Here is a 27181-nt window from a genome sequence, read left to right on the forward strand (position 1 = left end):
ACAAAACAGCAAATGGAACAGGAGTTGGCATGCTCTGGCCCTCAAATCAAATCTGGCAGTTGCCCACTTTTGTAAATAAAGTTTTATTGAAACAGCTATGTACTTTTTTTTTTGTCTGTGGCTACTACTATTCCACAAAGACCTGAACAAAGCAGTAGCTACACAAGCTCTGTGGTCTGCAAGGCCTAAAATATGCTATCTGGCTTCTGGACCAAGTTTGCCAAACCTGATAGGGCACATAAATTTCTAGGAAATATCTACTGATGGAATAGGTTGATCTGTGGTGGTCGTGGCTGACTTTGATGTGGGCTCTCCAGTCTTCCCTTCATGTGTAGGCAACATTTAACCACAATCCCATTTCTATAATCTTTTTTTTTTAATTTAACAATATATAAGGGGCATGTTCTAAGGCATAGACTATTCTATGAGGCAACGTTTATAGCACAGGAGGGTATTATATAGGTGTGCTAAGATTATTAAAATAGTCCTATAAAGTTATGTTGTAGTTCATTTTTATCTTTTATAGACAAATTTGTGATAAATATCCCCATATATACATTGTTTGTTTAGGTGGATATTTATAATGTCTCTGAACACAAGTGAGGTTTCATTTCAGAGCATTAATACTTTTTAAAAAAATATAAATTAGGTAAGTCTCTTCTTCCTATTACACAGGGACTTTCAGGGTTTGTTTGTTTGTTGTTTAAATTTTTTAATGGGGTCTCATCTAGCCCAGGCTGCTCTATACAGTGAGAAACTCACTGTGTGGCTGAGAATAAGCTTAAACGTCTGGTCCTCCTGCTTCCACCTTCCAAATGCTGGGATTACAGGCATATGCCATCATGGCTAGGCATATTAAGAGTTTCTTGCAGGCAGTGGTCTTGTATGCATGGCTCTGTCTCTGCTGTTCCTCTCTCTTGTCCAGACGTAGCAAGTAGTTATTAAATACCTGAAGGCATGCTTTCTTCTCCTCCAACCTCTTAGGCTGTATGCCTATTAGTTAATAGAGGTTTGCAAGATGATGCTATTTTCATTATATTAGTTTCCAATGGCTGCTGTAGTGCGTAGCTACAGAGCTTCTGGGAGAGAATAAATACACATTTATTCTCTCCCAGGTCTGGGAGCCAGGAACTCAAAATCCATCTCACTTGTACATATGTATGTGTTAGCAGAGCTAGCTCCTTTCAGAGGCTCAGGGTCAGAATCTCTTCCTTGTCTCTTCTTGTTGACTACTGGTGTTCCTTGGCTTGTAGCCTCACTAGGAATCTGTTTCATGGTTGCATTGCCTTCTCTTCTGTGCCAAATCTCCCTCTTTCACTGTCTGGTAAGGACATATGTCCTTGCACTAAGGGTCCATTTGGACATCATTAGTCTAGTCACATCTGAAAAGTTCTTTTTTGACTCTGAAGGTAACATTTGGGTGTTCACAGAATTGGGGATGAAGTATCTTTGGGGGATCATTGTTATCCCTGTCTTGTACATCATTTCTTATAATTTGAAAATATGTATGAGGCTGAGTATGATGGCACACTTGTAGTCCAGCTACTTGGCACTTCAAGGCCAGACAGACTAAGCAACAGTTCAAGACTCTGTCTCTTAAAACAAAACAAAACAAAACAAAACACAAAAACACAAGTTGGTTCTGGGTCTATGCTAACTCATTTACAACAATGATGCAAAATGGACTTGTGCAAGAAAAACCATGGAAAACAGAGCTGAGCACACACTGTGTAGACCATGCCGTGTCAGGTGAGATCATGTGTTTGCCTTTCCCTATTTGGAACTAATGGTGCAACCAGTCACTGTTAACCGAGATGAAGGACAAGTACCCATGATGGCATTTTGTAGGATGGTCTCAGGTGGTCCACCGAGACACAGTGGCCTCACTGGCTCACACAAAGGAACAGTTCTTCTCTTTTCAGTCTGTCCTCCACCTCTCTGATTACCCAACAGACTCTCTGTTTGCTTCTAGCATGTCTTCAACACTTTGTACCCTTGCCAAACTTCTTTTATAGAAAAAAAGAGAGCAGATCATGGGCTGCAGAATCCTAGAGACCTTTCTAACCTTATTTTGTATTTGCTGTATTTATTTTTTACAGCTACCACTTTTTTCCATTGATGGCAATACCATAGAGTGTTCCATAAAAAAGACAGTTGGGGTTCAACACAGCAGTAGAGCATATGCCTGACATTTGAAAAGTCCTCGGTTCAACTCCCAATATTGAAAAATAAAATGGAAGGGCAATGGTTTAAAAAGATAAATTAAGCCAGGCATAGTGCTGTATGCCTTTAATTCCAAGACTTGGGAGACAGAGGCAAGCAGAGCTCTGTGAGTTCAAGGCCAGCCTGGTCTACAGAATGAGCCTCTAGGAAAGCCAAGGCTACATAGTGAGTCCCTGTCATAAAAACCCCCTCCCCACAAACAAAACCAACCAACCAACCAACCAACCAACCAACCAACCAATCAACCAACCAACCAACCAATCATGAATTAATTAAGTATAGGACAAGTCTTTCTTAAAGAGATCACCTGATGTCAGCTGTGAGGTCTGTGAAAGACTCAGAAACCTCCAGGCTGGCATTGGCTCTCTGCTTCTTCCACATGAAGTGAGGCATCCTGTGTTAGAGGCCACAGCTGGATGCTCTCAGCGTTAATGACTTCTCATTCTTTCTCATTTCAATGCCTCTGATCCTTTAGGGACCACTGGGCATCAGAGCCGTGAATATTAATCTTGTGTTGAGATTGATCACAGATGACTTTAACTCAGGGACTTGGGTAGGGGCTTCTCCATGCCTGTCCTTTGCCTTTCACTGAACATCTGGAAGTCAGAAAAGTCTGACTTCAAGGCAGGGCCTGGATATTATTTGGACACAGCACAGATGTTAGGGGAAACTCTCCCACTTTGTTAGATGTTGATGGCATCTTTTTGTTGACTGCTTCCTGCTTGCAGGAACTGCAGAACTGGATTTCCCTGTCTAGATGGTGGTGGGAGGTGGGCATCTCCTATTCCCCACGTCCTCAGCCACAGGTATATATGAAATGCTAATTCCTAAGTGTGGGGGACCATGAGGACCATGCCATTTCCTCTTATGTGAGGATCATCTTCCTGGCTAATATCTTCGTCATCGTTACAAAGTAACTCTTATTATTTTACAATGCTAGTCCACAGACCTTTTGGGTGGGGGTGAGAAGTGGGGCAGTAAGTGCATTATATCACTCAGTGCCTCCCCAGCACTCCACTCCTCAGAAAACTGCAAGCAGATGGGATTCAGTTCAACAAAGCCTCTGCAGCTGATGGGCTTTGATTCTCCACTTCCCCATGGAATGATGGCGGTTAGACCAGGCTGATGGGTAGAGCATCTGACAGATGTTTGGGAAGCATCTCTGGCATGCCATATAGACAGGGAGCCCAAAGCTTCAATGTTAGGTGATGTTAGGCAAGCTACCTCATGTCCCTGCCTTTCTCCTCTGCAAAATGAAAAGCTGTCTCCCAAGGCTGTAGCATAGATTCACAGAAAACACAGAACTCTGTAAATGCCTGCTTTTATTTCCCTCCAGTTTGCAAATGGGAAAACCACGGGCTAGAGATAAACTGGCTTGCTCTAGGTCACATGAATTGACAAAGTCCAGGCCAAGCTCTGACTGAGTGCAGCCAAGTTTGATGCCAGATCCAGCTTTGGCCACTATAGCACTCAGTGGCCCATTTATCCAGGCTAGATAAACAGCTTCATCATGGGTCTGATTCCCTTGGAAGTATAGGGAGCCCTGCTAAAACTTGCCAGTACCTGGCAGAGCCTGTAAATTCTTGCTCTTTTTTGGATCTCAGTTATTTTCACCGATGAAATGGTGTGATTGCCACCTCTTCCTCTCCCATGGTCAGAGTGGTGGTGGCTGCTAACCTGGCTGGCTTGGTAAAAGCTAGTGAAGGAAAGTAGAGATCTCTGGTCAGAGGAAGGAGGGAGAGGAGACTGTGCACAGTGCCAGGAACTGGCTAGCCTGGACAGAGAAGGATTCTGAAGGGACTAGTTTACAGAGGGGTACTCTCCTGGTCTCTTGGGCAGCTCCCTGCTGCTCAGAGACAAAGCAGATGCATCTGGGCCTGGGCCCAGGTTGCCAGGGTAACTGCTGCAGCAGCTGCCTGGGACCTTGCAGCTGAGGCTCTTGGTTGCCAGGCAGGCCACAGAGCCGGGGGGAATGGTCAGGGGCTGCCAAAGGAAGGCTGCATTTCCATGTAAGGGGAGGTTGGAGAAAAGATAGTCGTGGGATCAAGAAACCTTCCGGTGGGGCTGAGAAAGAAATGGACCCTAGGGGACAGCTTTGTGACCAGAGCCTTTAGTGCCCATTGTGTACAATGACAGCAGTGATGTCTCCTTCACTGCATCCCTACTATGTGCTAGGTGCTGTGTGAAATGGCTTATGCACGTACTAACTCTCACCATTGACGAACAGATTTAGAAGCCAGGCTGGCTGTCCTTTAGAGCCTTTGAGCATCTACCCTTTTGTACGATGCCAGGCCACCTCTGTAGAGATGCTGTGTGCCTGCAGTGCCCAGGTGCCTGGCATGATATTTCCAGTTGAATGCTGGCAACAACCCTGCAGGACAAGTAGACCCATCTGACCTCTACAGTGACTGGGCACCCAGGATAGGTAATTTTCAGGATGGATGATTCGACCTCATTTCTTCTGGGCCTGGAAGGAGAGGGCAGGGGACCCTGTCAGGATACTTGGCTTTGGGCTGGGCAATGAGGGTCTTCATCACTCTGCTGTTCTGGGGGTTTTCGGACACCACTACCTGCTCTTGTCGAAGCAGATGTGCACAAGCGTGGTTCATGGGATCCAGTATGTCCTGACCTTTCTGGGCTTTTGTTTCTATTCAAGGAAATGGGTGTAATGACAAATTGTATTGGGTATTAAATCAGTGCTCTCCTAGCAATGGAAACAGTCTGCAGTATGCTTTCCACAAGCTACGTGTGAGTCTGAGAGCTTGTGCATGTGCCGGGAGAATGGCCTTAATTTTAATACAGTCTCGGGCTAGGGGATGAGTCAGCAGGTAAAGTGCTTGCTGTTTGAGCGTGAGGACCAGAGTTTGAATCTCTAGAGCCTATGGGTGTGGCAAGCTGCCTATGATCTCAGTGTGTAGGCAGTGGAGAAGGGCATCCCTGGAACAAATTAGCTGGCCACGTTAGCTGAAATGGGGAGTTCTGAGTGCAGTGAGAGATCCTGCCTCAATAAATAAGGTGGAAAGCAATCAAGGAAGACACTCAGCATCAACCTTGGGTCCTTATATGTACCGCATATGTGTGTGAACATGCGTGTGCACACACATCACACGTACATGCAAAAACAAAAGAAAGTTTAAACAGCCACCCATAGCGAGTAGCTACTGAGTTGAGTAGCGTGGCGGTAACAAACGCCAGGCAGAGTCGGGGGACTTCTCTGAGTTACTGTTTAGAACAATACAGGGCTGATGGTATTATCTCCATTTCGCAAAGGAGAGCTGTTCCAGCTTGCTACCCAATACGTAAACAGGTGACCCCAAAGCCTGCTCCCATTGGGTGGAGGACCTTCACCACAGAAGTCCTTATCCTCAAAGTCAGAATGCTTTGGGATGGACATGGTAATAGGCAGGCCCAGACCCTGTGCCTACACATGCCTAGGTGACAGTGGAGTGTAGGGTGAAGACAGGAAGTGGGACATGGTCTCTGAAAGTGAAGACAGTAAGGACCCTCATGGGGGACACTCTCTGCTCCTGTCTGCCCCTTAATCCCTGTGAGCCCTGGTTCTTCGACTTTCTAGGTAGCAATGGACATATCTCTCTCTCTCTTTTTTTTCCCCCTGAGTCTTAGTCTACCAACAGCCTTGCAAGATATCATGACAACCAGGAGTAGAGCACACAGAGGTGAGGCCCCATCAGCTTGCCATCTTGATTAGCTCTGGTGACCTGAGACTGGGTACAGGGCGTACAGTCTTGCTTTTTGGGATGTTCAAGCCATGAAAGGCCTTTCAGTTCCAGGGGTTCTAGGATGGCCCCAGGACTTTCAAGATATGGCTCACAGAGCAGGTCAGGCGGGGGCTGAGAGCTGCATTTAAAACTGCTTTTAAATCTGATATTCTGTGCTGGTTCATGACCCAAGAAGCTATCTGCAGGCTTAGAGCTGAGGCCTGGAGGCAAGCTGGCAGGCCTCACCCGCCAGACCTGTTCACCAGAACTCAGCTTGGCATAAAGTTCTGGGCTGGTCTGCCTTTTTCTTCTTCTTTCCTATGGAAAATTTCAACCAATAACAAGAATAAGTAAAGCGAGTACTATCACATGCCCTTCCACACATCAGTCACAACAGCTAAGCTTCCAGAGTTAACTCAGGCAGGGCCAGCTTTGCTTGACTTAAAACTTCCATCCTCCACCCCCAGCCCAGGGTTATGATGAAGCAAATCTAAACAACGTGTGTGTGTGTGTGTGTGTGTGTGTGTGTGTGTGTGTGTGTGTGTGTCCGTTTAACTTGCAGGTTAGTTTTCTCCTGTCAATCTTATAGGTTTCAAGGCTTGAACTCAGGTTGTCAGCCTTGGTGGCAAGCGCCCTCTCATTGCTCTGTCTCAGTATTTTTGTACTACAATTTATGGAACTCAAAATAGGGTGAGAATGTTTTGCAGAAAATGGATATAACTGGAGATGACCATGTTAAACATTTGTAAATTTGCCATATTTATTTACTGAATAATACAGTTCTTTGAGGCTGAAGAGATGGCTCAGTGATCCGTCTCATCGGTCACTGGCCGCTCTTGCAGAAGACCCAGGTGCAGCTACCAGCACCTCATGGGGGTTCCCAATCATCTGTAGCCCTAGTTCCCGGGATGCATTGTTCTTCTTCTGACCTCTGCGTGCAGGCAGCAGGCATACAAGTGGTGCACGAATGTAAATGCAGATAAAACACACATACATACAAAAGAAATTAACCTGAAATTTTCAGAAAAGTGCAATCCTTTTTTTTTTTTTTTTCCATTTTAAATCCTTGTAAACCTAAAAAACTCTCAAAAATTTAATCTTTTTCTTTCTCTGGTTTTTGTTTTTTATGAGTCAGGGTCTCACTGTGTAGTCCTAGCAAGCCTGGAACTTACTGCACAGGTCAAGCTGGCTTCAGACTCATAGACTCTGCCTGCTTTTGTTTCCTGAGTGCTGGGATCAAAGGTGTGCACCAGCATGAATCTTTTTTTTTTTTTTTTTTTTGAAAGGATATTTTACCCAAAGGAATTGAAGATGCATTCTTATTCAAACACCTTCATCCGGATGAGTGTGACAGCTCTTTCGTAGAGGCCCACAATAGGAAGCTTTCAATGTGCCCTTCAGTAGATAGGCAAATAAACAAACTGAGAGGTCACTTGTACGTTGGAATAATATTCTGTGATAAAAAGAAATGAGCTGTCAAGCTACAAAACAATGTGGGACATTCTAAATGCACACTAGCCAGGACTAGCCTGCCGAAAGGGTCCAGCTCTAGACATCCTGGGGAATGTAAGACTGGCGAGACAGGAGAACACAGGGGTGGTGAAGGACTGGATGGGAACGGGAAGGGGTGACAGAAATGGTGACTAGGCAAACCACAGGGGACTCTGAGGGCAGCGAAACTGTGCTGTATGAGGCGATAATGGTGGCCCCTGTCAATTACAGCCTTGTCTAAACCTTCTGAAGACAGAGCACCAAGAGGGAACCTCAAGGTAAAGCATGGGCTCAAAGGGAGAGTGTATCTGGGCTAGTTCTTCAGTGGTAGCAAGTGCAGTGCACCAGTAAAAACGTCAGAGAAGACAAGCTGTGCAGGGGTGAAGTGGCGGGTGCTCTAACCTTCTGGTCAGGGTTTGGGCAAACCTGAATTTGCTCCAGTGTAGTTACTTCATTAAGAAAACCTAGAATCCCTAATCCCGTAGATCTTCTGCTTGGGAGGCTGTGACCATAGCAGACAGAGCACGGCACTGGCTGTTGTCATGGGTGACAGCTTTGGTGAGACTGTGGCCTGGAGAGTGAGCTGGAATATGACTTCGTAGGCAAGCCGTGGGTTCTTAGGCTTTGAATGCCAGGGAAGTGTGGCCTTTCCCTAAAAAGCAACGGGGAGGGTAGATCAGGAGAGTGACATGGGGTGAAGAATGCTTCACTAGACCTGGGCTCTAGGATTCGTCTTGCCTCCCTCTCTGAGCTTCATGCCCCTGTTTGTAGAGCTAGAAGGCTATGCTGAATAGTCGGGGAAGTTGTCTTCAGCCTGGAGGGTCTGAGATCAAAGCCTGTCCCAACTTCCCAACCCCTCCCTCTCCCTGCCCCCCCCCCCATTGTTTTTCTGTCTCACTGTGCCATGCTTTGGTTGGATGCCTTCCCTCGGGGATATCTACTGCACAAGGCTGTGCCTGGGGAGCAGACCCGTTGGATTTGATTTGATTTTTCTGTCTTTGAAATCTTCAAGGAGAAAAGCTGAGTCGTAGCCTGCTCTTAGCAATCTCCCGTGGAGGGGAGACAGAAATCAGGAGAGACTGGGAACCAATTCCCTTGGGGTTTCGGAGCAGGGGGATAGGCGGCAGAGGGGAATTGGGGGCTGGTCTCTGATTGCTAGACACCTTGACTTCCAGCTAGCCAGGCTCATAAGGTTCCCTTTGTGCCCCGCTTTGGAGGCTCCAGCTGGCTGTGTGCACGGGGAAGGGGAAGGGGGGGGAGGTGCCTCTGCCCCTTCCAGACTGTCTCCTGTCATTACAGTATGATTTATGAGCGTTTCCTCTAAAATATGAGAACACTGGTGGCACGTGAGAACGGCCCCCGCAGCCATTCTAATAAGCAGCATCTTCCTGTTATGCAGAGGACGCCGGGCAGAAGCTGGGGGAATCAAAAGTGGGGCTGTTGGTGGATCTGTCTACTGTGGTGTCCAAAGCTTTAGTGTCACCTTCTGAGGGATGCAAGTTTGATTCCCACCTTGGCTTTGCGCTAGCTTTTAGGACCGTAGCCCCCACCTCACGTACAGGGGTGAAGTTGGGGATACCAGCACTTATCCTCCTTCTAGGGATGCCTGCAGCCCACATGAGAGAAACACTGACAGAACAGGAGCCCCTGATAGACTAGCATCATCGGGACGATTCCAGCAGTGGAGGGTCTGAAAGTTGGTAGGGGAGTATCTGAAAAAGATTGTCATGGCTATGTGCTGATACATCGGCTGGGTCTCATGTGAGAGCCATCCATTTGCATCCATTTACACACACGAGCCTGTGAAGGCACATGCCTGTGCAGCTGATGACAGTTCATAGGGCATGTGACCTCTACCAAGCCTCTGAGCTTAGTTCACACAAAGCCTTTGTTCTTCCTCTGTAGAAACTTAGTGATCGAGAGCCACACTCCAGATGCATGTGTGTAAAACTGATAGTGAGTGAGAGCCACACCAAGTATGTTTGGTGAGTGTGTGCACATGTGTTTGTGTGTATGTGTGGGGGCATGTGGCGTATATGTGTATGATGTGTTTATGTATTAACTTTGTGTTTGTCTGTGTGTTGATGAGCATGTGTGTTTGTGTGTGTTCCTGTGTGTCTTGTGAGGTGTTCACATTCAGGGGCTTTGTGGGCTGGAAAGAGGAGTGTGATAAGCATTAATAGCCATTTGCTGGTCAGGTGCTGCTATCCTGATGTTTGTTTGTTTGTTTTTGGTGCTTGGAGAACCATACACTTGGATTTCATTGTAAGAATGGTAACAACCATCCTCCAAATCCAATCCTGGCAGTCTGTGATGCCAGAAGTCCCATGGTACACTGGGAATGGTGGCTGGGCCAGTGGGTCTTCTAGGCCTTGCTAGAAGGAGACTCTCCTGCCAGGGCTATGGAGCAGCAGTATGAGCCTCCTGTTGTCTACCCTCAGGAAGAGCCCAAAAGTCTCTGCTGTTCCACAGTTTTAGTTTCCATTCAAAATGTTTCCAACTAAGCATAAGTAGTTACAAAGAATATATTCCTGCCATTTTTAAAATATTGGCATTTTATAATAACATTACACCGTTCTCTTAAAAGTAGCAAACCAAAGCTCAATAACATTGCAATTAAAAAAAAACCCTGTCTTCTCATGAAATATTACATAATTCAGGAGAATACACAGATGGGGCACAGCTCCATTCATTCTGTGTACTGCCCAGATCAAGGTGTGTGGGCATGCGCAGAACCTCAGAAGACAACCTTGTGTTCCTCTGAGTTGAAGGTGACACTTCTAACACCATAAACCACCTTTTCTGGTCTCGTTTTTTCCTGGATGATTCAATAAACATAAGGTCCATGCATTTCAAGCCTGTACTGTATGCAGTCCATACTTTCCTACCAAAGAACATTCCCCTGAACAACGCCTCACCTGAAAATATCGCTTCCATTCTATTGGACTTTTGGAGTTACTTCTAATGCTTAGTTATAAACGTTTTTGGTTTTTTTGGATGGACACTGACTTCTTTTGGGCATTTATCTAGGAGTGGAATTGCCAGGTCATAGGAAGAATAATTCTGCAATATATCAGTATTTACTCTCCACTGTCCATCAGAAAGAACCCAAAGGCATAAAAATCTTTGTATCATTCCTTATCTTTTTGCATTCATAATTTCCTTCACAGAATTTTACCTTAATATAGTTTTATGCTTAAAACTTACAAATTGATTATCATATTTCTTTTTAACCTATGTACAAATTGAAAGAGATATTTTTGACTTTTGAAATCACATTCTATTTATTTACTTACTATTTATTTGTTTGAGCACACAAGGTTTATGGTCCTTTGAATTGAAGACTTTTCCTTCCTTCCTTCCTTCCTTCCTTCCTTCCTTCCTTCCTTCCTTCCTTCCTTCCTTCCTTTCTTCCTTTCTTCCTTTCTTCCTGTTTGTTTTTCAAGACAGTGTTTTTCTATGTAGCCCTAGCTATCCTGGAACTCATTTATATACCAGGCTGCCCTCAAACTCAGACAGAGATCTGCTGGCCTTTGCCTCCCAAGTACTGGAATTAAAGGCATGTGCTACCAAGCCTGGCTTAAGGAAAGTTTTCTCACACCAATATTTGAAGTTGTTTTTGTTGGGACACCCAGACATTTTTGCCATTTGTGGGTCTTCCGTCATAGTCAGACTCTGAATGAATGCAGCCTTGTTTTTTCTTCTGGAAGTAGGGAACAGGACTGTTGTGAAAAGTGTGGCATTCTCAGGCAGGGAAGGCATAGGGATGGACATGAGGTTCTCGTATGGATTCTCCCACACTCCTGTCTGCAGATCACTTGGGAAGTCTTGGTATGCTCCCAGGTAAATCTGTGCCAGTTTTGCAGACCCCCTTTTTATGATGATGATGGTGGGACACAGGACTATTCAAGGGTGGGCTTGAGTGATTTTCAAAATTCATGGAGTGTGGAAGAGGAATACTGACCAGTCAGGTCCATGCTAAAGAGGAGGATGTGACCCTTAGGCAGAGAGGAGCCTGGGGTGTTTTTGTGAAGGTTGCCAATGAAGTGCAAATAGGGCACCTTGCAGAGCCGGATCCGTTGAGGACCCAGGAAGGGGTTGCTGTACCCGAATAGTGGCAATGACAGTACTAGCACTGTTAGGACATCAGGATGTTAAGGTGATTAGCAATTATAGAGACTCTGGTGAGATTGTTTCAGCTTGACTCCCAGCTTTTGAACAGTCCTCCTGATTGACCAGACTCAGCTTGATCAGTCAGTACTTGTCCAAGTATGGACAAGGTTCTTTTTATGTTTTTCGAGAGAGGGAATCTCTATGTAGCCTTGGCTTTCCTGGACTCACTTTGTAGAACAGGCTGGCTTCAAACTCACAGAGATCCACCTGCCTCTGCCTGCCATAGTGCTGGTATTAAAGGCGTGCGCATGCCCAGCTTGGACAAAAATCTTTTAGTGGTGCTTGAGATGTTTATGCATGGAGCTGAGGGTAAGTGAAAGCAGAGCTGACATGACCTTGACAAACACTGGAAGTCCAGATGCCTTCTGATGTCCTCTGGGTCCTGCGTGCACCAGATGAGAATAATCCGAACACCTCTGCCTGGGCCATTTCTGTTTTGCTGACAAAGAGCAAGCCTCTTGGCCAAGTCCTCTGGCCTTTTGGCAAGGCCTAGTTGTAGCATGCGAATAGGATTTAAAAACTGTTGTCATAGAACTCATTTCTGATATCCCCGTTTCTAGGGATTTCTATATAGCTTTTTAGTTTAAACAAACTGATTACAGTGAAAAAAGTTAGTCAGTCTGCTAATCATGTGGAGTAACATGTGGCCTGAGCATCTGTCAGAGACCTTGATGGCAGCATAAGGTGACTCAAGCCTGGGAAACAGTAGGTGAGGCTGTATTTCAGGTGGGGCTTCTGCCAAATCTCTGCATAGCAAGTCTGGGGCTCTGGCTGGGCTCTGGGTGGGTATGGGTCCACCACTGTCCTCAGCCACAGCCTGATGCTCAGCTCCTTGCTTCCCACAGAGATCCGCACGCAGCTGGTGGAGCAGTTCAAATGCCTGGAGCAGCAGTCAGAGTCGCGGCTGCAGCTGCTGCAAGACTTGCAGGAGTTCTTCCGCAGGAAAGCTGAGATCGAGCTCGAGTATTCCCGAAGTCTGGAGAAGCTGGCCGAGCGCTTCTCCTCCAAGATCCGCAGCTCTCGGGAGCACCAGTTCAAGTGAGAAGTTGGCTGTGGGTCCTGGGATGGGAGGCAGCACTGGGCAGGAGGGCTGTTGGCAGACACAATGGGCGAAGGAGGCCAAAACTGGATGAGGAGGCCAGGACTGGATCTTGACCTGCAAAGTCCTGCAAGGGCTCTGCAGCTTCCTCTTGTCTCGGGGAGCTAGCTGTTCTCCTGTACCAAGTAAAGATGGAGATGGCTTCCACGCAGAAGCTTGCTGCAGAGAACAGATGAATGGCATGGAGCTGCTCCTCTATGCCCAGCTGGGATTCCGTACCTCCTTTTAGTACATCCTCACTTTATCTGGGTTTTACTTGGGTACCAGCTCCCCCACTGTATCCTTAGAATGTCTTCTATGAACCACGTCCAAAGAACATCCCTTTTTCTTGCTGCTCTGGAGGACTGCAATACCAAAACCCCTTTCTCCTTTGTTTTCAACACACAGGCCCTCCTATCTTCTAACTGCTCACACCCTGAGTTCTGAGTGCTGAGGCTCTCTGTCTGACCCAGCGGCTTCTAAAGCCCTCTAGTTACCCCCCGTGTTGTTGCTGCGGCCATCTACAGGGGGTGTGCACAGCTGGGGTCACATCACCTGCTCCTCCTTCTTCTTGATTTGAAACTAGCTCTCCTCATATCCTAAGTGTGAGCACGGGGGAAAGGGGAGAGCAGGCCTGGAGGACACACAGATCCCTTATTCCCTCACCTTGTCTGTAATGAGCCCTACTAGCCCCTCATGGGTTCATTATCTCAGCCACCAGATGGATGGGAGCCCCAGCTGGCACTCGGGCCAAGTGGGCTGCTTGTCACACTATGAAAGTCTAATTAGGGGTCACCCAGGCCAGTGCAGCTAGGGTGGACCCTCGACATGACACTAATGTGATGGCCCAGCCCTGATGGCTTTTGGAAGTTGAGTGTTCTGGCCAGGCTGACTCACCTTTGACCTGAGGGTGCTCAGTGACTTGGCTGGTGCTTCCATTCATGGGGTTTGTGCTGTGCTCTGGTCCTCGGGCCTGAGTGCTCCAAGAAGCCGGGCTGTCACATAGGTTCTTTGCTTAAGGGTGCCCAAGCTGCCAGGTGATTTCTTGGGGCTAGAGGAAAGCCCTGGGTCTTGTTTTATTGTCACTGCAGTGAGCCTGGCTGATGGCAAAGATAGGATGTTGTGAACAGGACTGAGGAAGGAGATGGGGCGGAAGGAAAGGGAAAGAAAAAGAAAGGTGAGGAAGGCAGAGTTTAATAATTCTTGGTCTCTGAAGTTCCCTTGAGTTGAGAGGGAATTGATTTACTGAAGATGCCAAGCAAATTAGGGACAGAACTAGGGCAGGGGCTCAGGTCCTCCAGCTATAGGTCAGGGTGTTTCCTTTTGTGCTGTGGACTGCTTTTCCCCAAGGTGCAAGCCTTTGCCAGTCTTCCTGGGCTGTGGAGATGTTTACAGCTGTGAACGGTGCTAAGTTCCATGTGGCACTTGATTTAGAGAAAGGCTTGGGTGCTGTCATGTGACTTAACTGGTTCAGGGGCTTGCAGCCAAGCCTGACAATTTGAGTTTGCTCCCCAAAGCCCACATAGTAGAAGAAGAGAACTGACTTCTTCCGGTTGTCCTCTGACCTCCACTGGGCCTAATGCTGGCTCCTGGGTGTCCTGGGGGAAGTTTAACGTTTGTGGAGAAGGAGGGGTGTCACCCTTAACTGATGTGAGACGGGAAGGATTTATGGCGAGGCGATGCTGGCCTGTCTGGTGCTACACTGCTGGGAGGACAGAGTGAACTTGACTTCTTCTGAAGAACAGGGACCACCAAGGGGCTGGTGTGCAAGGCGTGCTCACATAGAGGTGTGTCCAAAATGCAGAGTCCGAGGCCTCCCCCAAGCCTCTGCATCAGAACCTCTGGGGTATAAGCAAGCCTTTCTGGGAGTTCTGGTGACCAGCCACTTTGATGGTTTTTAAATAGTTTTCAGTCTTCTCATGGGCTGTTCTAGCCTGCCTTCCTTGTTACCAGCAGAGAAGTCACAGTTTTGTGCTTTCTGGAGCAGGCCTGGTGGGGCCTGGCTTTTCCTTCTGATGGTCTGGAACCAGGAGCATCCTTGAGCAGGAAGATGCCATGGAGGTCAGCATATAGGGGCCTGACCCTGCTTCTCTGGTGGATGGGTGGCCTGATCCAAACAAGTTGGCTAAGTGCAGAGACAGAGAATTCCTGTGACTAAGACCTTCCTTCCCTAAGAGATGTGTATTCTGAAACCAATACTTTGAGATACTTGGTGGGGGAATCACTATTTTGGAACTTATTATGTAGACCAGGCTGGCTTTGAACTCACAGATATCTACCCTCTGCCTTTTGGGTGCTAGGACTAAAAGTGTGTGTCACCATGCTTGGCCCACTGACTGTCCCCAGCACGGTGTGTGGAAGACTGAGAGATTTGTACTGAGTAATCCTGTTGTGTCTATCTGAAAGCTATCTGACCACAGGGTTTTCCCTTCACAAGATAAGGTACTTTATAAACTCTCTCTCCCTGAGACTCCCATATGCAAAGCTCTGTTCTACAAAAACCCCAAAATGTAATGATATTTTACTCAAATAGAGCTCTATTTGGGACCCCTTTTATTCTGATTTATTTGGGTTTTGGTTGCTCTTTGTCCTTCAGGGGAATATGCCTCCTGACAATCCCCTGTCCAGGGTTAAGTGGTGCTGGCTGCTCTGTGTACCACAGAGAAAAGCAGCAGGAATCCTATTCAGACACATTAGAAATATTTGTGAGGAAAAGCTAGAGTTTGAGAGGATCTGGGCGGTGCTTGGCTAGATACTGCACAACATTCTATGGAAATCTTCAGTGCCAGCACAGTTGGGAGTATCTTCCAGCTTCACTGAGCAGTTGGGAGGGAGGATCCCAGCAAACAACTGGCTTCACTTCCAAGAAAACTGTATTGGGGAAGAAGTGCCACAGTTTTCACAGCTGCAGCACGTCTCTAAAATGATAGTATAATTGAGATTTAGCCTTCCGGGTTGTTGCTTGACGGAGAAGCATTTTTTGCAATGTGTAATTTGAAATTAGTGGGTAGAGGATCCAGGTTTAAGAGATCTGGGCAGAAGAGGTTGTTGGCATACTTTTAAAAACTATTTTATTGCGCTTTCTTTCCTTTCTTCTTTCTTTCTTTCTTCCTTTCTAATTTATTCTGATTGAAGCCCCTCCCTCAACTCCTCCTAATCCCACTTTCCCATCCCTCCCATCCCCTTCCCCTAGTCCACTGAAAGGGGTAGTTCTCCTCCTCTGCCATCTGCCCATAGCTTATCAAGTCTTATCAGGACTTTCTGGATCCTTTTCCTCTGTGGCCTGGCAAGGCCGAATCGTCAGCTGCAAGTGATCAACAAGCAGGCAGTCGAGCTCATGACAGAGGCAGCCCCTGCTCTTATACCCCTGTCTCTCTCCCTTCTTCACCCTAATCTCTTCCAACACCCCAATACCAGGTAGGAAAGACAGTTAGTGGGGAGAGGGGGCATAGTTCTCTTTAGTTACTTCCTGTTGGTTAGGGTCATTGGGTTTCTTGGGGCATGTCCAATCTTCATTTCAGGATATCTCTAACTTCTCATCAAGTTGTATCAGCAGCAACCAGGAGCAGTAGCAGAGAAGCACCAGTAGCCTTCTTTCTTGGAACCCTCGAAACGATCTCTGGGTTCTGGCATTTATTCATTCTCCAGAGTCCTCAGATTTAAACTATCTGCAGCTGGCAAAGAGTGGCTCTCAGCAAATAGTTTGCTGCTGTGGACAATCTGAATCAATCCCATATCCCACACCTGGAATTAAAACAAAAAACATGTTTACATATCATAAACCCAAACTTCCATGACAGAGGTAGGGATGGAGGAAGCCCTCGGGTTGTGCTTGTGTCTTTATTGATAGTTATGACTGCTTCCTTGGCTGGAATCACACCAATAAATTGTTTTACTTTTCCAGGTTCCCTCATGTTTACCTTACCTTATGCTATGCACTCTCCCAGGTGAATAGTGTTCATCTTATGCCACTTTCATGATAGGTGCTGTGACATGCAGGGCAGATACATCTTTATCTTTCCCATTGAAACTAATAAGGTGTAGGGAAATTAATTTGCTTAGGCGACAGCTGTGGTTGCAGGTAGTACGGGAAGTATTTGAATCTTAGTTTATCAACCTTCAAGTGCAAGAGTGCCTCTGGCTGTACTGCCACCTGGCAGGTCTATTTTCTCGGCTCTTGCTGAGAGTCACCTATCTAAGCAGACCTGTGTGGGCATCAGGCCGGGGAAAGGCTCTTGTGAAAAGCTTCTGTTCTAGCTTGGCTAGTTGTGGGTCTCACAGAGCTCAGGTCTGATTACACGGAACCATGTAGTTTGGAAATCTGGCATGCCATCCTGCTAGGTACTTGAAAACAAGGAACCATTTCTAATCTCTCTGTCTTTATCTCTGCCTGCGTCTCTGACTCTCTCTGTCATGACACAATACTCTCCAAAGAAAGGATGGCTCACCTGTGCTCTCTGAACCATGAATTAAATTCTCTTTCAGCTTTGAGAAGAAAGCCTCCTTCATGCTCCTGCGCTGGTAATGCCTCTCTAATCTTTCAACAAACCTCAGGCTTCAGCACCTGCCTAAAAATGCATAATGCTGTTTGTTTCCCTTAACATTACTTTTCGGTTACCTACTATTTATGGCAAGTAAAGAAAACTATAACTAGGGAAAGTTCTTTATAAATATCTTTAGAAAAAGACAGCAGCAGACTGGGGAGATAGCTCTGTGGATAGGAACATTCTCAGTTTGAGCATGAAGTCAGTCCTGAGTTCAAATTCACAAAGCACACATAAAGACCAGGTGTGCTTGCACATGCCCACCACAGAGAGGGTGCTATAGAGAGGTAGGAGGCAGGAGGATCACTGGGCTGGTCACCAACCTAGCTCTAAGTTCAGTGAGAGACCTTGTCTAAAGAGAATGAAGTGTAGAGTGAAAGAGTGGGACCCCTGGTGTCCTCCTTTGGTCTCTGTGTGCACGCATCTGTGTGTATAACACACACAATTAAAATCAAAGGGAGATACTGAGCCTGGGTTTTTGGGTGTGATAATCCTGATGTTGGTGCAAGCTCACACTGGGATCTGTTTCTAATTCCTTATAGAAAATCATCACCTTCCCTCACTTTCACTTTCCTCCCTTTAGTTTCAATGTCTATCATTCAATGTCTATCAGCTCCAATGTCTATCACTTCTCTGTTCGATTGTCCCTTGTTTACTTTTCATCACCTCCAACATGTCTCTTACTTCTGTCATTTCACTTTTCTATCCTGCACCTTCTATACTTTCCACTGTGTATCTCCTCCACCTATCCGCTGCACATTTCGTCATCTGTATCTCCCATCATCCATTTTTCCATCATTGCTACCTTCCATCACTTCTAATTCCTATCTTCCACCACCATTCCCATTATCTTCTTCCTTTCTATCATGCACCTTCCTTTGTCCACCATTTTCTACTTTCTGTCCTCCACATTCACCTTCCATTATCCTTCACCTTCCACCTTCCATCAACTTCCATCTTCCACTATCTTTCACCTTCCATCCTCTACCTTTCTTTACCACAACCTTCGTTTCTCTTCTGTAGCAGAGCTCTCTAGGCTCTTTGTGATGGCTGTAGCTGCTTCTCCTCTTCTTAGTTTTTCATATGGTTTTCACTGCTGCCATACATGTTCCTTGGAATCCTCAGAGATCATAATCAGTAAATTACAAACTGTTAACCAGGTTGTGACTTATTTGTGTGTGTATAGTACATCTACCTCACATATGCATCAGCAGCACACCATTTTTGTATTAAAAATGATGAGTAGATTTAAAGAGCACTGTGTATGTAGGAATTCAGTTTTGTCTCCATCCAATTCAGTAGGTAGAATGATAGTGGACTTTAAGACTTATATAGGACCTCATTCAGCAACCTTTAGCTCATGCATCCTTCTAAGAATTTTGGCAGAACAAGGAGAGTCAGAGGAGGTGTCGCCACCCCCACAGGGAAGACAAGGGACTTGAAGGCCAGGCATGGTGGGGTCCTCAGGACCTGCAGTTGAAGGGTGGAATAACTGGCCGGATGATTTTTGGTGGGCCCTTCCTCTGCTTGGTTCTGTATACAGCACATCTTGTTCATTTTCTGTTAGATAAGCCAAGACACAGAAGCTCCAAAGGAAGGACATAATGAGATTGCTCAGGTGTTTTCTAGTGGAGCAGGGGTTTTCATTTCAGGACTTAATCAAACACAAGGATCTGGTGCCTGAAGACTGTGTCGGCTATATGTTGTGCTTTCCAGTTCCCAAGATCCCAAGACACTGGATTTAGATCTATTTGCCTCCTGGGTTCTGCAGGCTTGGATCTGGGTTCTGTTTGCTAAGTGGAATTTTCCAGCCCCCAGCCAGGAAGCTGGCAGAGTTAGCTTGCTGCTAATTTCATTTTCCTAACTCACCAGCTTGGCAAGGCTTGGCCTCTCCAGCTTCAGTCTTTTGGAACCTCATTCCCACCTTTCTTAGCCAAAGCGAGCGAGCAAGCTGTGACTCACCAGAAATGTTCATTGCTAGTTTCTAGACATAAAGAAGAAAATATGTACATCTGCGGAAGTTCTGCTCTTATGTCCTAGCTCAGCAGCTTCTGCCTCCCAAGGTGAGGCTCCGATGCACGATGAAAAAAGCAAAAGAGTCACTCACAGTGTGCCTGAGATGAGGGAAAGCTTCTCTCTTCATTTTAATGTCTTCTAAAATGGAGACTGCAGCAGGCAAGGGTTGGGCAGTGAGCTGGATATCAGCCCTGGTGTCCATTTTGAAAAAGAACAGGTGACCCCAGGAAAAGGACCCCTATCCTCACCTGCAGTCCCCAAATGCAGAAAATGATGCAGATGGGACATGCGACGATGCAGCAGGCACCCCAGGACCCAGCAGCCTCACTGTGCACCACTCCCATCCTTATGCATCTTGCTTCCTGTGCTTCCGTGCTTCACCCACACTGGTCTTTACTTAGTCTCTTAAATACAAACTCCCTGCCCCTCACGGAGGCCACTCGTCTACTACTTTCCCTTAACCCTCTAAGTCTTCTAAGGAGACCACCTTACCTACTTCTTCCTCACAGATACTTCAGTGAACCTTGAAGTCAGGCCTCAAGACCCTTGCTCTGGGCCCTCATGGCACAATATGCTCCCTTCATTCTAGCACTCTCTGCCAGTCTAATTCTACACACACCTGGGTCACCTCCTGTGATTCTGTCTTCCCCCAACACACTATCTATTCTGGGGAGAATAGGAACCACAAATGTGCTCAAGGTCATTTGGAGCCTGGCCCTACAGCATGCACAGATGAGCCACTGAAGAATGACCAGGGAGCTTGTTCCCAGTGTTCAGGGGCATGGTTTGTGTAGCTAGGCATAGGAGAGCACCACTCCCAGGCCAGAGTGTCTTTCTGTTTCATCTTGGTCACTCTTATTGTTGGTCCACTGAAGTGGTGAGGGCCGGTACCATAGTGGCCGAGGTCACAGATGCTAGCCTTCTACAGAACACCTAGCTCTAACTCCGATCTTGGCTGTGGACAGTTCCCCAGGGTACTTGTTGCTTTTGGTTGCTGTGATAAATGCCATGACAAAAAGTGACTTATGGAAGAAAGCTGTTTATTCTGTTGGCTTGTGGTTCCAGGGGGGAGGCCACAATGGCTGAGGAGGCATGGCAGCAGACAGCCATAGCAGAAATCACATCTTCAACCACAGATATGAAGCAAAGAGTGAGATCTGGGAGGGGGGTGGTGGTGAGACTGTACACTCCCAAAGCCTGCCTTCACTGAGGGACTTCCTTCAGCAAGGATGCACCTCCCCAGATAGCACCTAGCCAGGGACCAAGTGTTCAGATGGAGGAACCTATGGAGGGCATTTCTCATTCAAACCACCATACCCAGCTCTTAGTGTGCGAGGACCCCACACATATAAGTGGAAACAGGGCAGAGAGGAGATGGGAAGGCAGAGCTAGCTGCTTCCCATGCTGGGTGGAGTGTCAGAGTGGGCATGGTGCTTGGAGGCTCACTGTCTCTGTCATGTGATATGACCTCCATGTAATGTGGCTCGCTGTCTCTGCCTATCCTAGCCATGGGAGTGGGGAGACTTGCTCTCCCTGATGGCAGCCTTGTCAGGCTCTCTGGGTTAGGGCCTTCTCTCCCTTCCAAGCCAAACCTCTAACTTTTTTCATTCCCCAAAATGCCACTTCTACTTCCCTGGGTGCCCAACCTGGATTCTTTCCCCTCAGAAAAGGGTGTCATCCTGGATTCTTTCCCCTCAGCTCTCACCTTAACCCCTTCTCAGTTGGCCTGCAAGTTCAGTCAATACTGAGGCACTGACTCTTCAATTTCTCTCTTGGCTCCTGGATGTCACCCTCTGCCCTGTCAGGGTCCCACTGTGGAGACCTCTTTACTGCTTTACTATAGATCCTTCTGTGGCTCCCTGATGATCTCAGGATGAAGCTCAAGTTCTCTAATAATACTTAAAGAACCCCTCTGCCTTTTTCCCCTGCCGTATTCGTCACCCTGGTTCTCACCCCAGAGCATCATGTGGGGCCCCTCAACTGCCCTTTAGCTCACCAGCATGCCCCTTTCTCCTTTTTGCTGGCCCTTTCATTATATTTATCCACCCAGAAGGCTCTTCCTTGGGAATGTCCGCTCCAGCCTTTGATTCTCAGTCTAGAAAGTGCTTTCTGAAAGAAGACAGCAGTGGCCACCTTACTTCCGGGTCTGGTATGGGGAGGCTCTGCAACCTCCTTCCCGTGAATACATTTATGATGCTGCAGCAGCATCTCCTTCCTGTCTCCTGTGTATCTTTCTTACTAAGTGGAAGGCTCAGGCTGAGGCTCCCCAGAGGATCTGAGCTTATACACACACAGCACCTGGATGAACTAATGCATGTGAACACAAGCGAATGCACGCACCCACACAGGAAGACATGGAAGCTCGAAGGAACCCAGGCCTCTCTTCAGGACATGTTAGCTGCTGCTGCATCTCCCCTCCTTTTCCTCTTCCTGCTCCTCCTCCCTCCTACACTCTTCCTCAACCCAGTCTTGAGCTGTGCCACTTCTGGCCCACAGATTTTGTTCTTTCTGTCTGTCTTCTACCATTTCACTCTGGCCAGGCAACCTAATTAAAGGCTATCATTAAAGTCAATCTAGTACTTCCGAGTCCTTTCAAAATCTCTTGCCTTTTTGCTTTCCTCTGAAACGTCCATAATTTTTACACATTTAATTCCCCAGATGCTGTTCAATTCTTGCATCCCAGATTGAGCTAAGCCCCTGAAGCAATTTCAGTAACAGCTCAATTATGGCATCTCTCCTTTAATCCTTTCATTGCCATCACCACCCAGGAAGCAGTAGAAAGTAGGATGGGAAGTGTTCTCTGCCCAAACCTGCTCCTTTCCCTGCAGCTCTCCTCTTAGTCTGTGTCATTGGCTTCCTCCCAGTTGCCTGAAAGCCAAATCTGAGAATCACCATTCTCTCTTTTCACTCCCACTCCTATTTCCAGCAGCTTTTCAAGATGAAATGTGCCCCGTTGAGACTGTTTTTTTAGCCTTTACTGGTCCCTGTGCCACCACCCAGCTTTCACCATCTCCCTTTGCCTGAACTGAGATTCCTTCATGAGTGGTGTTCCTGTCTCTAGCCTCATGTTTATGATCCACCTGCTCATCCATGTATCCATTCATTAGCTATGTCTTCTATCCATCTATCCACCCACCCATTTAACAATTCACTTGTCTGCCTATCATCTATCTATGTATTCATCATTCAACCATTATCCAGCCAGCCAGCCAGCTACCTACATATCTACCCCACTCATTCATCTATCCATCCATCTATCCATTGTATCCACCAACCCTATTCACCCCCCCAATTTTCGTTCAGTGATTTTTCCAAAACACTCCTTGATTATACTTGTAAATAACCTCTATGACTTCCTACTCCCTGAAACAGGAATTCTGACTACAGAATAAAATCTTTTTTGTATTTTTCATCATTAATTTATTTGTTCATTTTACATCCCAATCACAACACCACTCCCTCTTCTCCTCTCAGTCCCATCCCCCCATCCACTTCCCCCACATTCCTTCCCCCAACACTCCCACTCTCCCTCATCCTGGTACCAACCCACCCTGGCACATCAAGTCACATCTTGCCTCCTCTTTCACTGAGACAGGAGAAGGCATCCTGCTAGGGAAAGGGGATCCAGATGGAGGCAACAAGAGTCCAAGTCAGAGATAAACCCCACTCCAACTGGTAGGGGAGCCACTTGAGGACCAAGAAACCCGTCAGCTTCATATGTGAAGAGGGCCTGGGACCAGTCCATGCATGTTGGTGGTTCAGTATCTATGAGCCCCCATGGGCCCAGGTTAGTTGGCTATGTAGTTCTTATTGTAGTGTCCTTGTCCCCTTCAGCTCCCTTAATCCTTCCCCTAACTCTTCCATAAGATTCTCTAAGTTCTGCCTAATGTTTGGCTATTGATCTCTGCATATGTTTCCATTATCTGCTGGATAAAGGCTCTCAGATGACAGTTATGCTAGGTTCCTGTTTGCAAGGATAGAAGAGTATCATTAACAGTGTCAGGGGTTGGGTCTCTCCCATGGGGTGGGTCTCTAGTTGGGCCAGTCATTGGTTGGCCATTCCCTCAATCTCTTTTATCCCTACATATCTTGTGGGCGGGGCAAATTTTGGGTCAACAGTTTTTTGTGGGTGGGTTGGTGTCCCCCTTCCTGCATTGGAAGTCCTGCCTGGCTATAGGATGTGGCCACTTCAGTCTCAGTATTCCCTTCTGCTAGGTCACCCCAATGTCTTTCCAGGAGCCTCCCCATCCCAGGTCTCTACCTTGTCCCAGAGATGCCCCAACATCAATTTCGCTTCTCTCTCCCAGCCCTCTCAGCCCCTATCCCTGCCTCCCTACACCTGATCCCCCTCATTCCCCTCTCTACCCACTCTCTCTCCCAGTTTTCTCTCTCCCTCCACTTCCGATGTCTATGGCATCTATTTTATTTCCCCTTCTTAGTGGGATTCAAGCAACCTCCCTTGAATCCTCCTTGTTACTTAGCTTCTTTGGGTCTGTGGGTTGTAGTATAATTATCCTGTACTATATGACTAATATCTACTTGTGAGTGAGTACATGTATGTCTTTCTGCTTCTGGGTTACCTCACTCAGGACGATCTTTTCTAGTTCTATCCATTTGCCTGCAAATTTCATGATGTCCTTGCTTTTAATAGCTGAGTGGTAGTCCATTGTGTAAGTGCACCACTTTTCTTTATTCATTTTTCGGTTGAGGAACATCTATATTGTTTCCAGTTTCTGGCTATTATTAATACAGCTGCCATGATCATAGTTGAGCAAGTGTCCTTGTGGTTTGTTGAAGCATATTTTGGGTATATTCCCAGGAGTGGTATAGCTGGGTCTTGAGGTAGACCTATTCCCAATATTCTGAGAAAGCACCAGATTGATTTCCAAAGTGCTTGTGCATGTTTGCATTCCACCAGCAATGGAGCAGTGTTCTCTTTGCTCCATATCTTTGCCAGCATGTGCTGTCACTTGAATTTTTGATCTTAGCCATTCTGAAATGGCTAAAATGGAATCTCAGAGTCGTTCTGATTTACATCTCCCTGATGACTAAGGAAGTTGAGCTTTTCTTTAAATGCATCTTGTTATTCCAGATTCCTCTGGTGAGAATTATCAGTTAATCTCTCTTAATTTTTTAATTTGGTTATTTGGTTTGTTTGTGTTTAATTTCTTGAGTTCTTTATATATTTCGGATATTAGCCCTCTGTCGGATGAAGATCTTTTTCCAATTTGTAGGCTGCCATTTTGTTCTGTTGACAGTGTCCTTTGCTTTGCAGAAGCTTTTCAGTTTTATGAGGTCTCATTTACTAATTAATTATTGCTCTTAGTGCCAGAGCTATTGGTGTTCTGTTCATGAAGTTGTCTCCTGTATCAATGAGTTCAAGCCTATTCCCCACTTTCTCTTCTATTAGATTTAGTGTTTCATGTTGAGGTCTTTGATTCACTTGGACTTAAGTTTTGTGCAGGGTGATAAATATGGATCTACTTACATTCTTCTGTGTGCTGACATGCAGTTAAACCAGCACCATTTGTTGAAGATGTTTTCTTTTTTCTATTGTATGGTTTTGGCTTCTTTATCAAAAATCAACAGTCTGTAGGTGTGTGGGTTTATTTCTGAGACTTCAGTTTGATTCCATTGATCGACCAGCCTGTTCTTATGCCAGTACCATGTGGTTTTTACTATGATTGTTCTGTAGTACAGCTTGAGTTCAGGGATGGAGACACTTCTAGAAGTTCTATTGTAGGGTTGTTTTCTCTATCTGGATTTTTTTTTTTTCATACGAAGTTGAGAATTGCTCTTTCAAGGTCTGTAGAGAACTGTGTTGATATTTGGATGAGGATTGCATTGAATCTGTAGATTGCTTTTGTGAGATGCCATTTTTACTATGTTATTCCTACCGATCCACGAGCATGGAAGATCTTCCCATCTTCTTATATCTTCTTCAATTTCTTTCTTCAGAGACTTGAAGTTTTTTTCATACAAGTCTTGCTTGGCTAGAGTTATACCAAGATATTTTACAATTGTTTGTGGCTATTGTGAAGGGTGTTTTTCTCTAATTTCTCAGCCCATTTATCATTTGTATAAAAGAGGGCTACTGATTTTTTTTAAGTTAATTTTGTATTCACCCACTTTGCTGAAGGTGATTTTCAGCTATAGAAGTTCTCTGGTAGAATTTTGGGGTCTCTTATATGTGCTATTATATCATCTTCAAATAGGGATACTTTGACTTCTTCATTTCCAATTTACATCCATCCCCTTGATCTCCTGTAGTAGTCTTATTGCTCTAGCTAGAACTTCAAGTACTAGATTTAAGAGATACAATGAGAATAGGCAGCCTTGTCTTGTCCCTGATTTTAGTGTGGAATTACTTTCATTTTTTTTCTCCACTTATTTTGATGTTGGCTATTGGCTTGCTATATATTGCCTTTATTGTTTTTAAATATGGGCCTTGTATCCCTGAGCTCTCCAAGACTTTTATCATGAAGGGGTGTTGGATTTTGTCAAAGGCTTTTTCTGCATCTAATGAGACGATCATGTGGTTTTTCTCTTTCAGTTTGTTTATATGGTGGATTATGTATGTTGAACCATCCCTGTATCCCTGGGATGAAGTTTACTTCATCATGGTGGATGATATATTTAATGTGCTCTTGGATTTGGTTTGTGCATATTTTTATTGAGTATTTTTGCATCAATGTTTATGAGAGAGATTGGTCTGAAATTCTCTTTCTTTGTTGAGTCTTTGTGTGGTTTAGGTATCAGGGTGACTGTGGCTTTATAGAATGAGTTTGGAAATATTCCTTCTGTTTATATTTTGTGGAATAGTTTGAGGAGTATTGGTATTAGCTGTTCTTTGAAAATTCAATAAAATTCTGTACTAAAACCATCTGGACTTTTGTTTGTTTTTTGTTTGGGAGACTTTTGATGACTGCTTCTGTTTTTTTAGGGGTTATAGAACTGTTTTCATTGTGTCCCATAAGTTTGGGTATGTTGTGCCTTCATTTTCATTGAATTCTAGAAAGTCATTAATTTCTTCCTTTATTTGTTCCATGACTGAATGGTCACTGAGTAGAGAGTTGTTCAGTTTCCATGAGTTTGTAGGCTTTCTCTTGTTTCTGTTGTTGAAATCTAGCTTTAATCCATGGTGGTCTGATAAGCTAGAATGAATTATTTCAGTTTTCTTGTATTGGTTGAAGCTTGATTTGTGACCAAGCATATGATCAATTTTGGAGAATGATCCATGAGGTACTGAGAAGAATATATATTCTTTTGTGTTTGGGTAAAATGTTCTGTAGATATCTGTTAGGCCCATTTGATTTATGATGTCTGTTAGTTCCATTATTTATCTGTTTAGTTTCTGTCTTGATCTGCCATTAGTGAGAGGGGTGTTGAATTCTCCTACTATTAATGTGTGGGGTTTGATATGAGATTTAAGCTTTAGTAATGTTTCTTTTACGAATGACGGCGCCCTTGCATTTGGAGCATGGATGTTCAGAATTGAGATATCATCTTGGTCGATTTTTCCTTTGTGACTACAAAATGTCCTTCCCCATCTCTTTTGATTAATTTTGGTTAATTTTGGTATTAAATACTAGAATGGCTATTCCAGCTTGCTTCTTTTTGAAAATTCTTTTCTTGTTTGAAAATCTTTTTACAGCCCTTTACTCTGAGACAATGTCTATCTTTGTTGTTGAGATCCGTTTCTTGTATGTAGCAGAATGATGGATCCTGTTTTCACATCCATTCTATCTTGTCTTTCCAGTATCATTTCCAACAATCCTCTAGTAGTATTCTCGAATTCAAGGCTTCTTGATAATTTACCATTCTGTCGCTCTTTCACTCTATCTCTGTTTCTCTGTTTCTCCCTGTCTTTCTGTTTCTGTGTTTCTGTCCCTGTTTCTCTCTCTCTCTCTCTTTCTCTCTCACACACACCTCTGATT

The 27181-nt window shown here is 45.5% G+C and overlaps 1 protein-coding gene across 4 annotated transcripts in view; it reads left to right on the forward strand.

Annotated features, from left to right (window-relative positions):
* Srgap3 (SLIT-ROBO Rho GTPase activating protein 3) overlaps window positions 1-27181 on the forward strand; it is a 225779-nt gene that overhangs the window by 105527 nt on the left and 93071 nt on the right. For all 4 annotated transcript variants that reach the window (XM_055628653.1, XM_055628654.1, XM_055628655.1 and 1 more), the window contains exon 2: window positions 12452-12644. In XM_055628653.1, the coding sequence (XP_055484628.1) occupies window positions 12452-12644 (193 nt within the window). The remainder of the gene's footprint in view (window positions 1-12451; window positions 12645-27181) is intronic.

The sequence above is a fragment of the Psammomys obesus genome, unplaced genomic scaffold, assembly GCF_907164565.1.
Source record: "Psammomys obesus unplaced genomic scaffold, mPsaObe1.curated_primary_1811, whole genome shotgun sequence".
In the NCBI taxonomy this organism is placed as follows: Eukaryota; Metazoa; Chordata; class Mammalia; order Rodentia; family Muridae; genus Psammomys; species Psammomys obesus.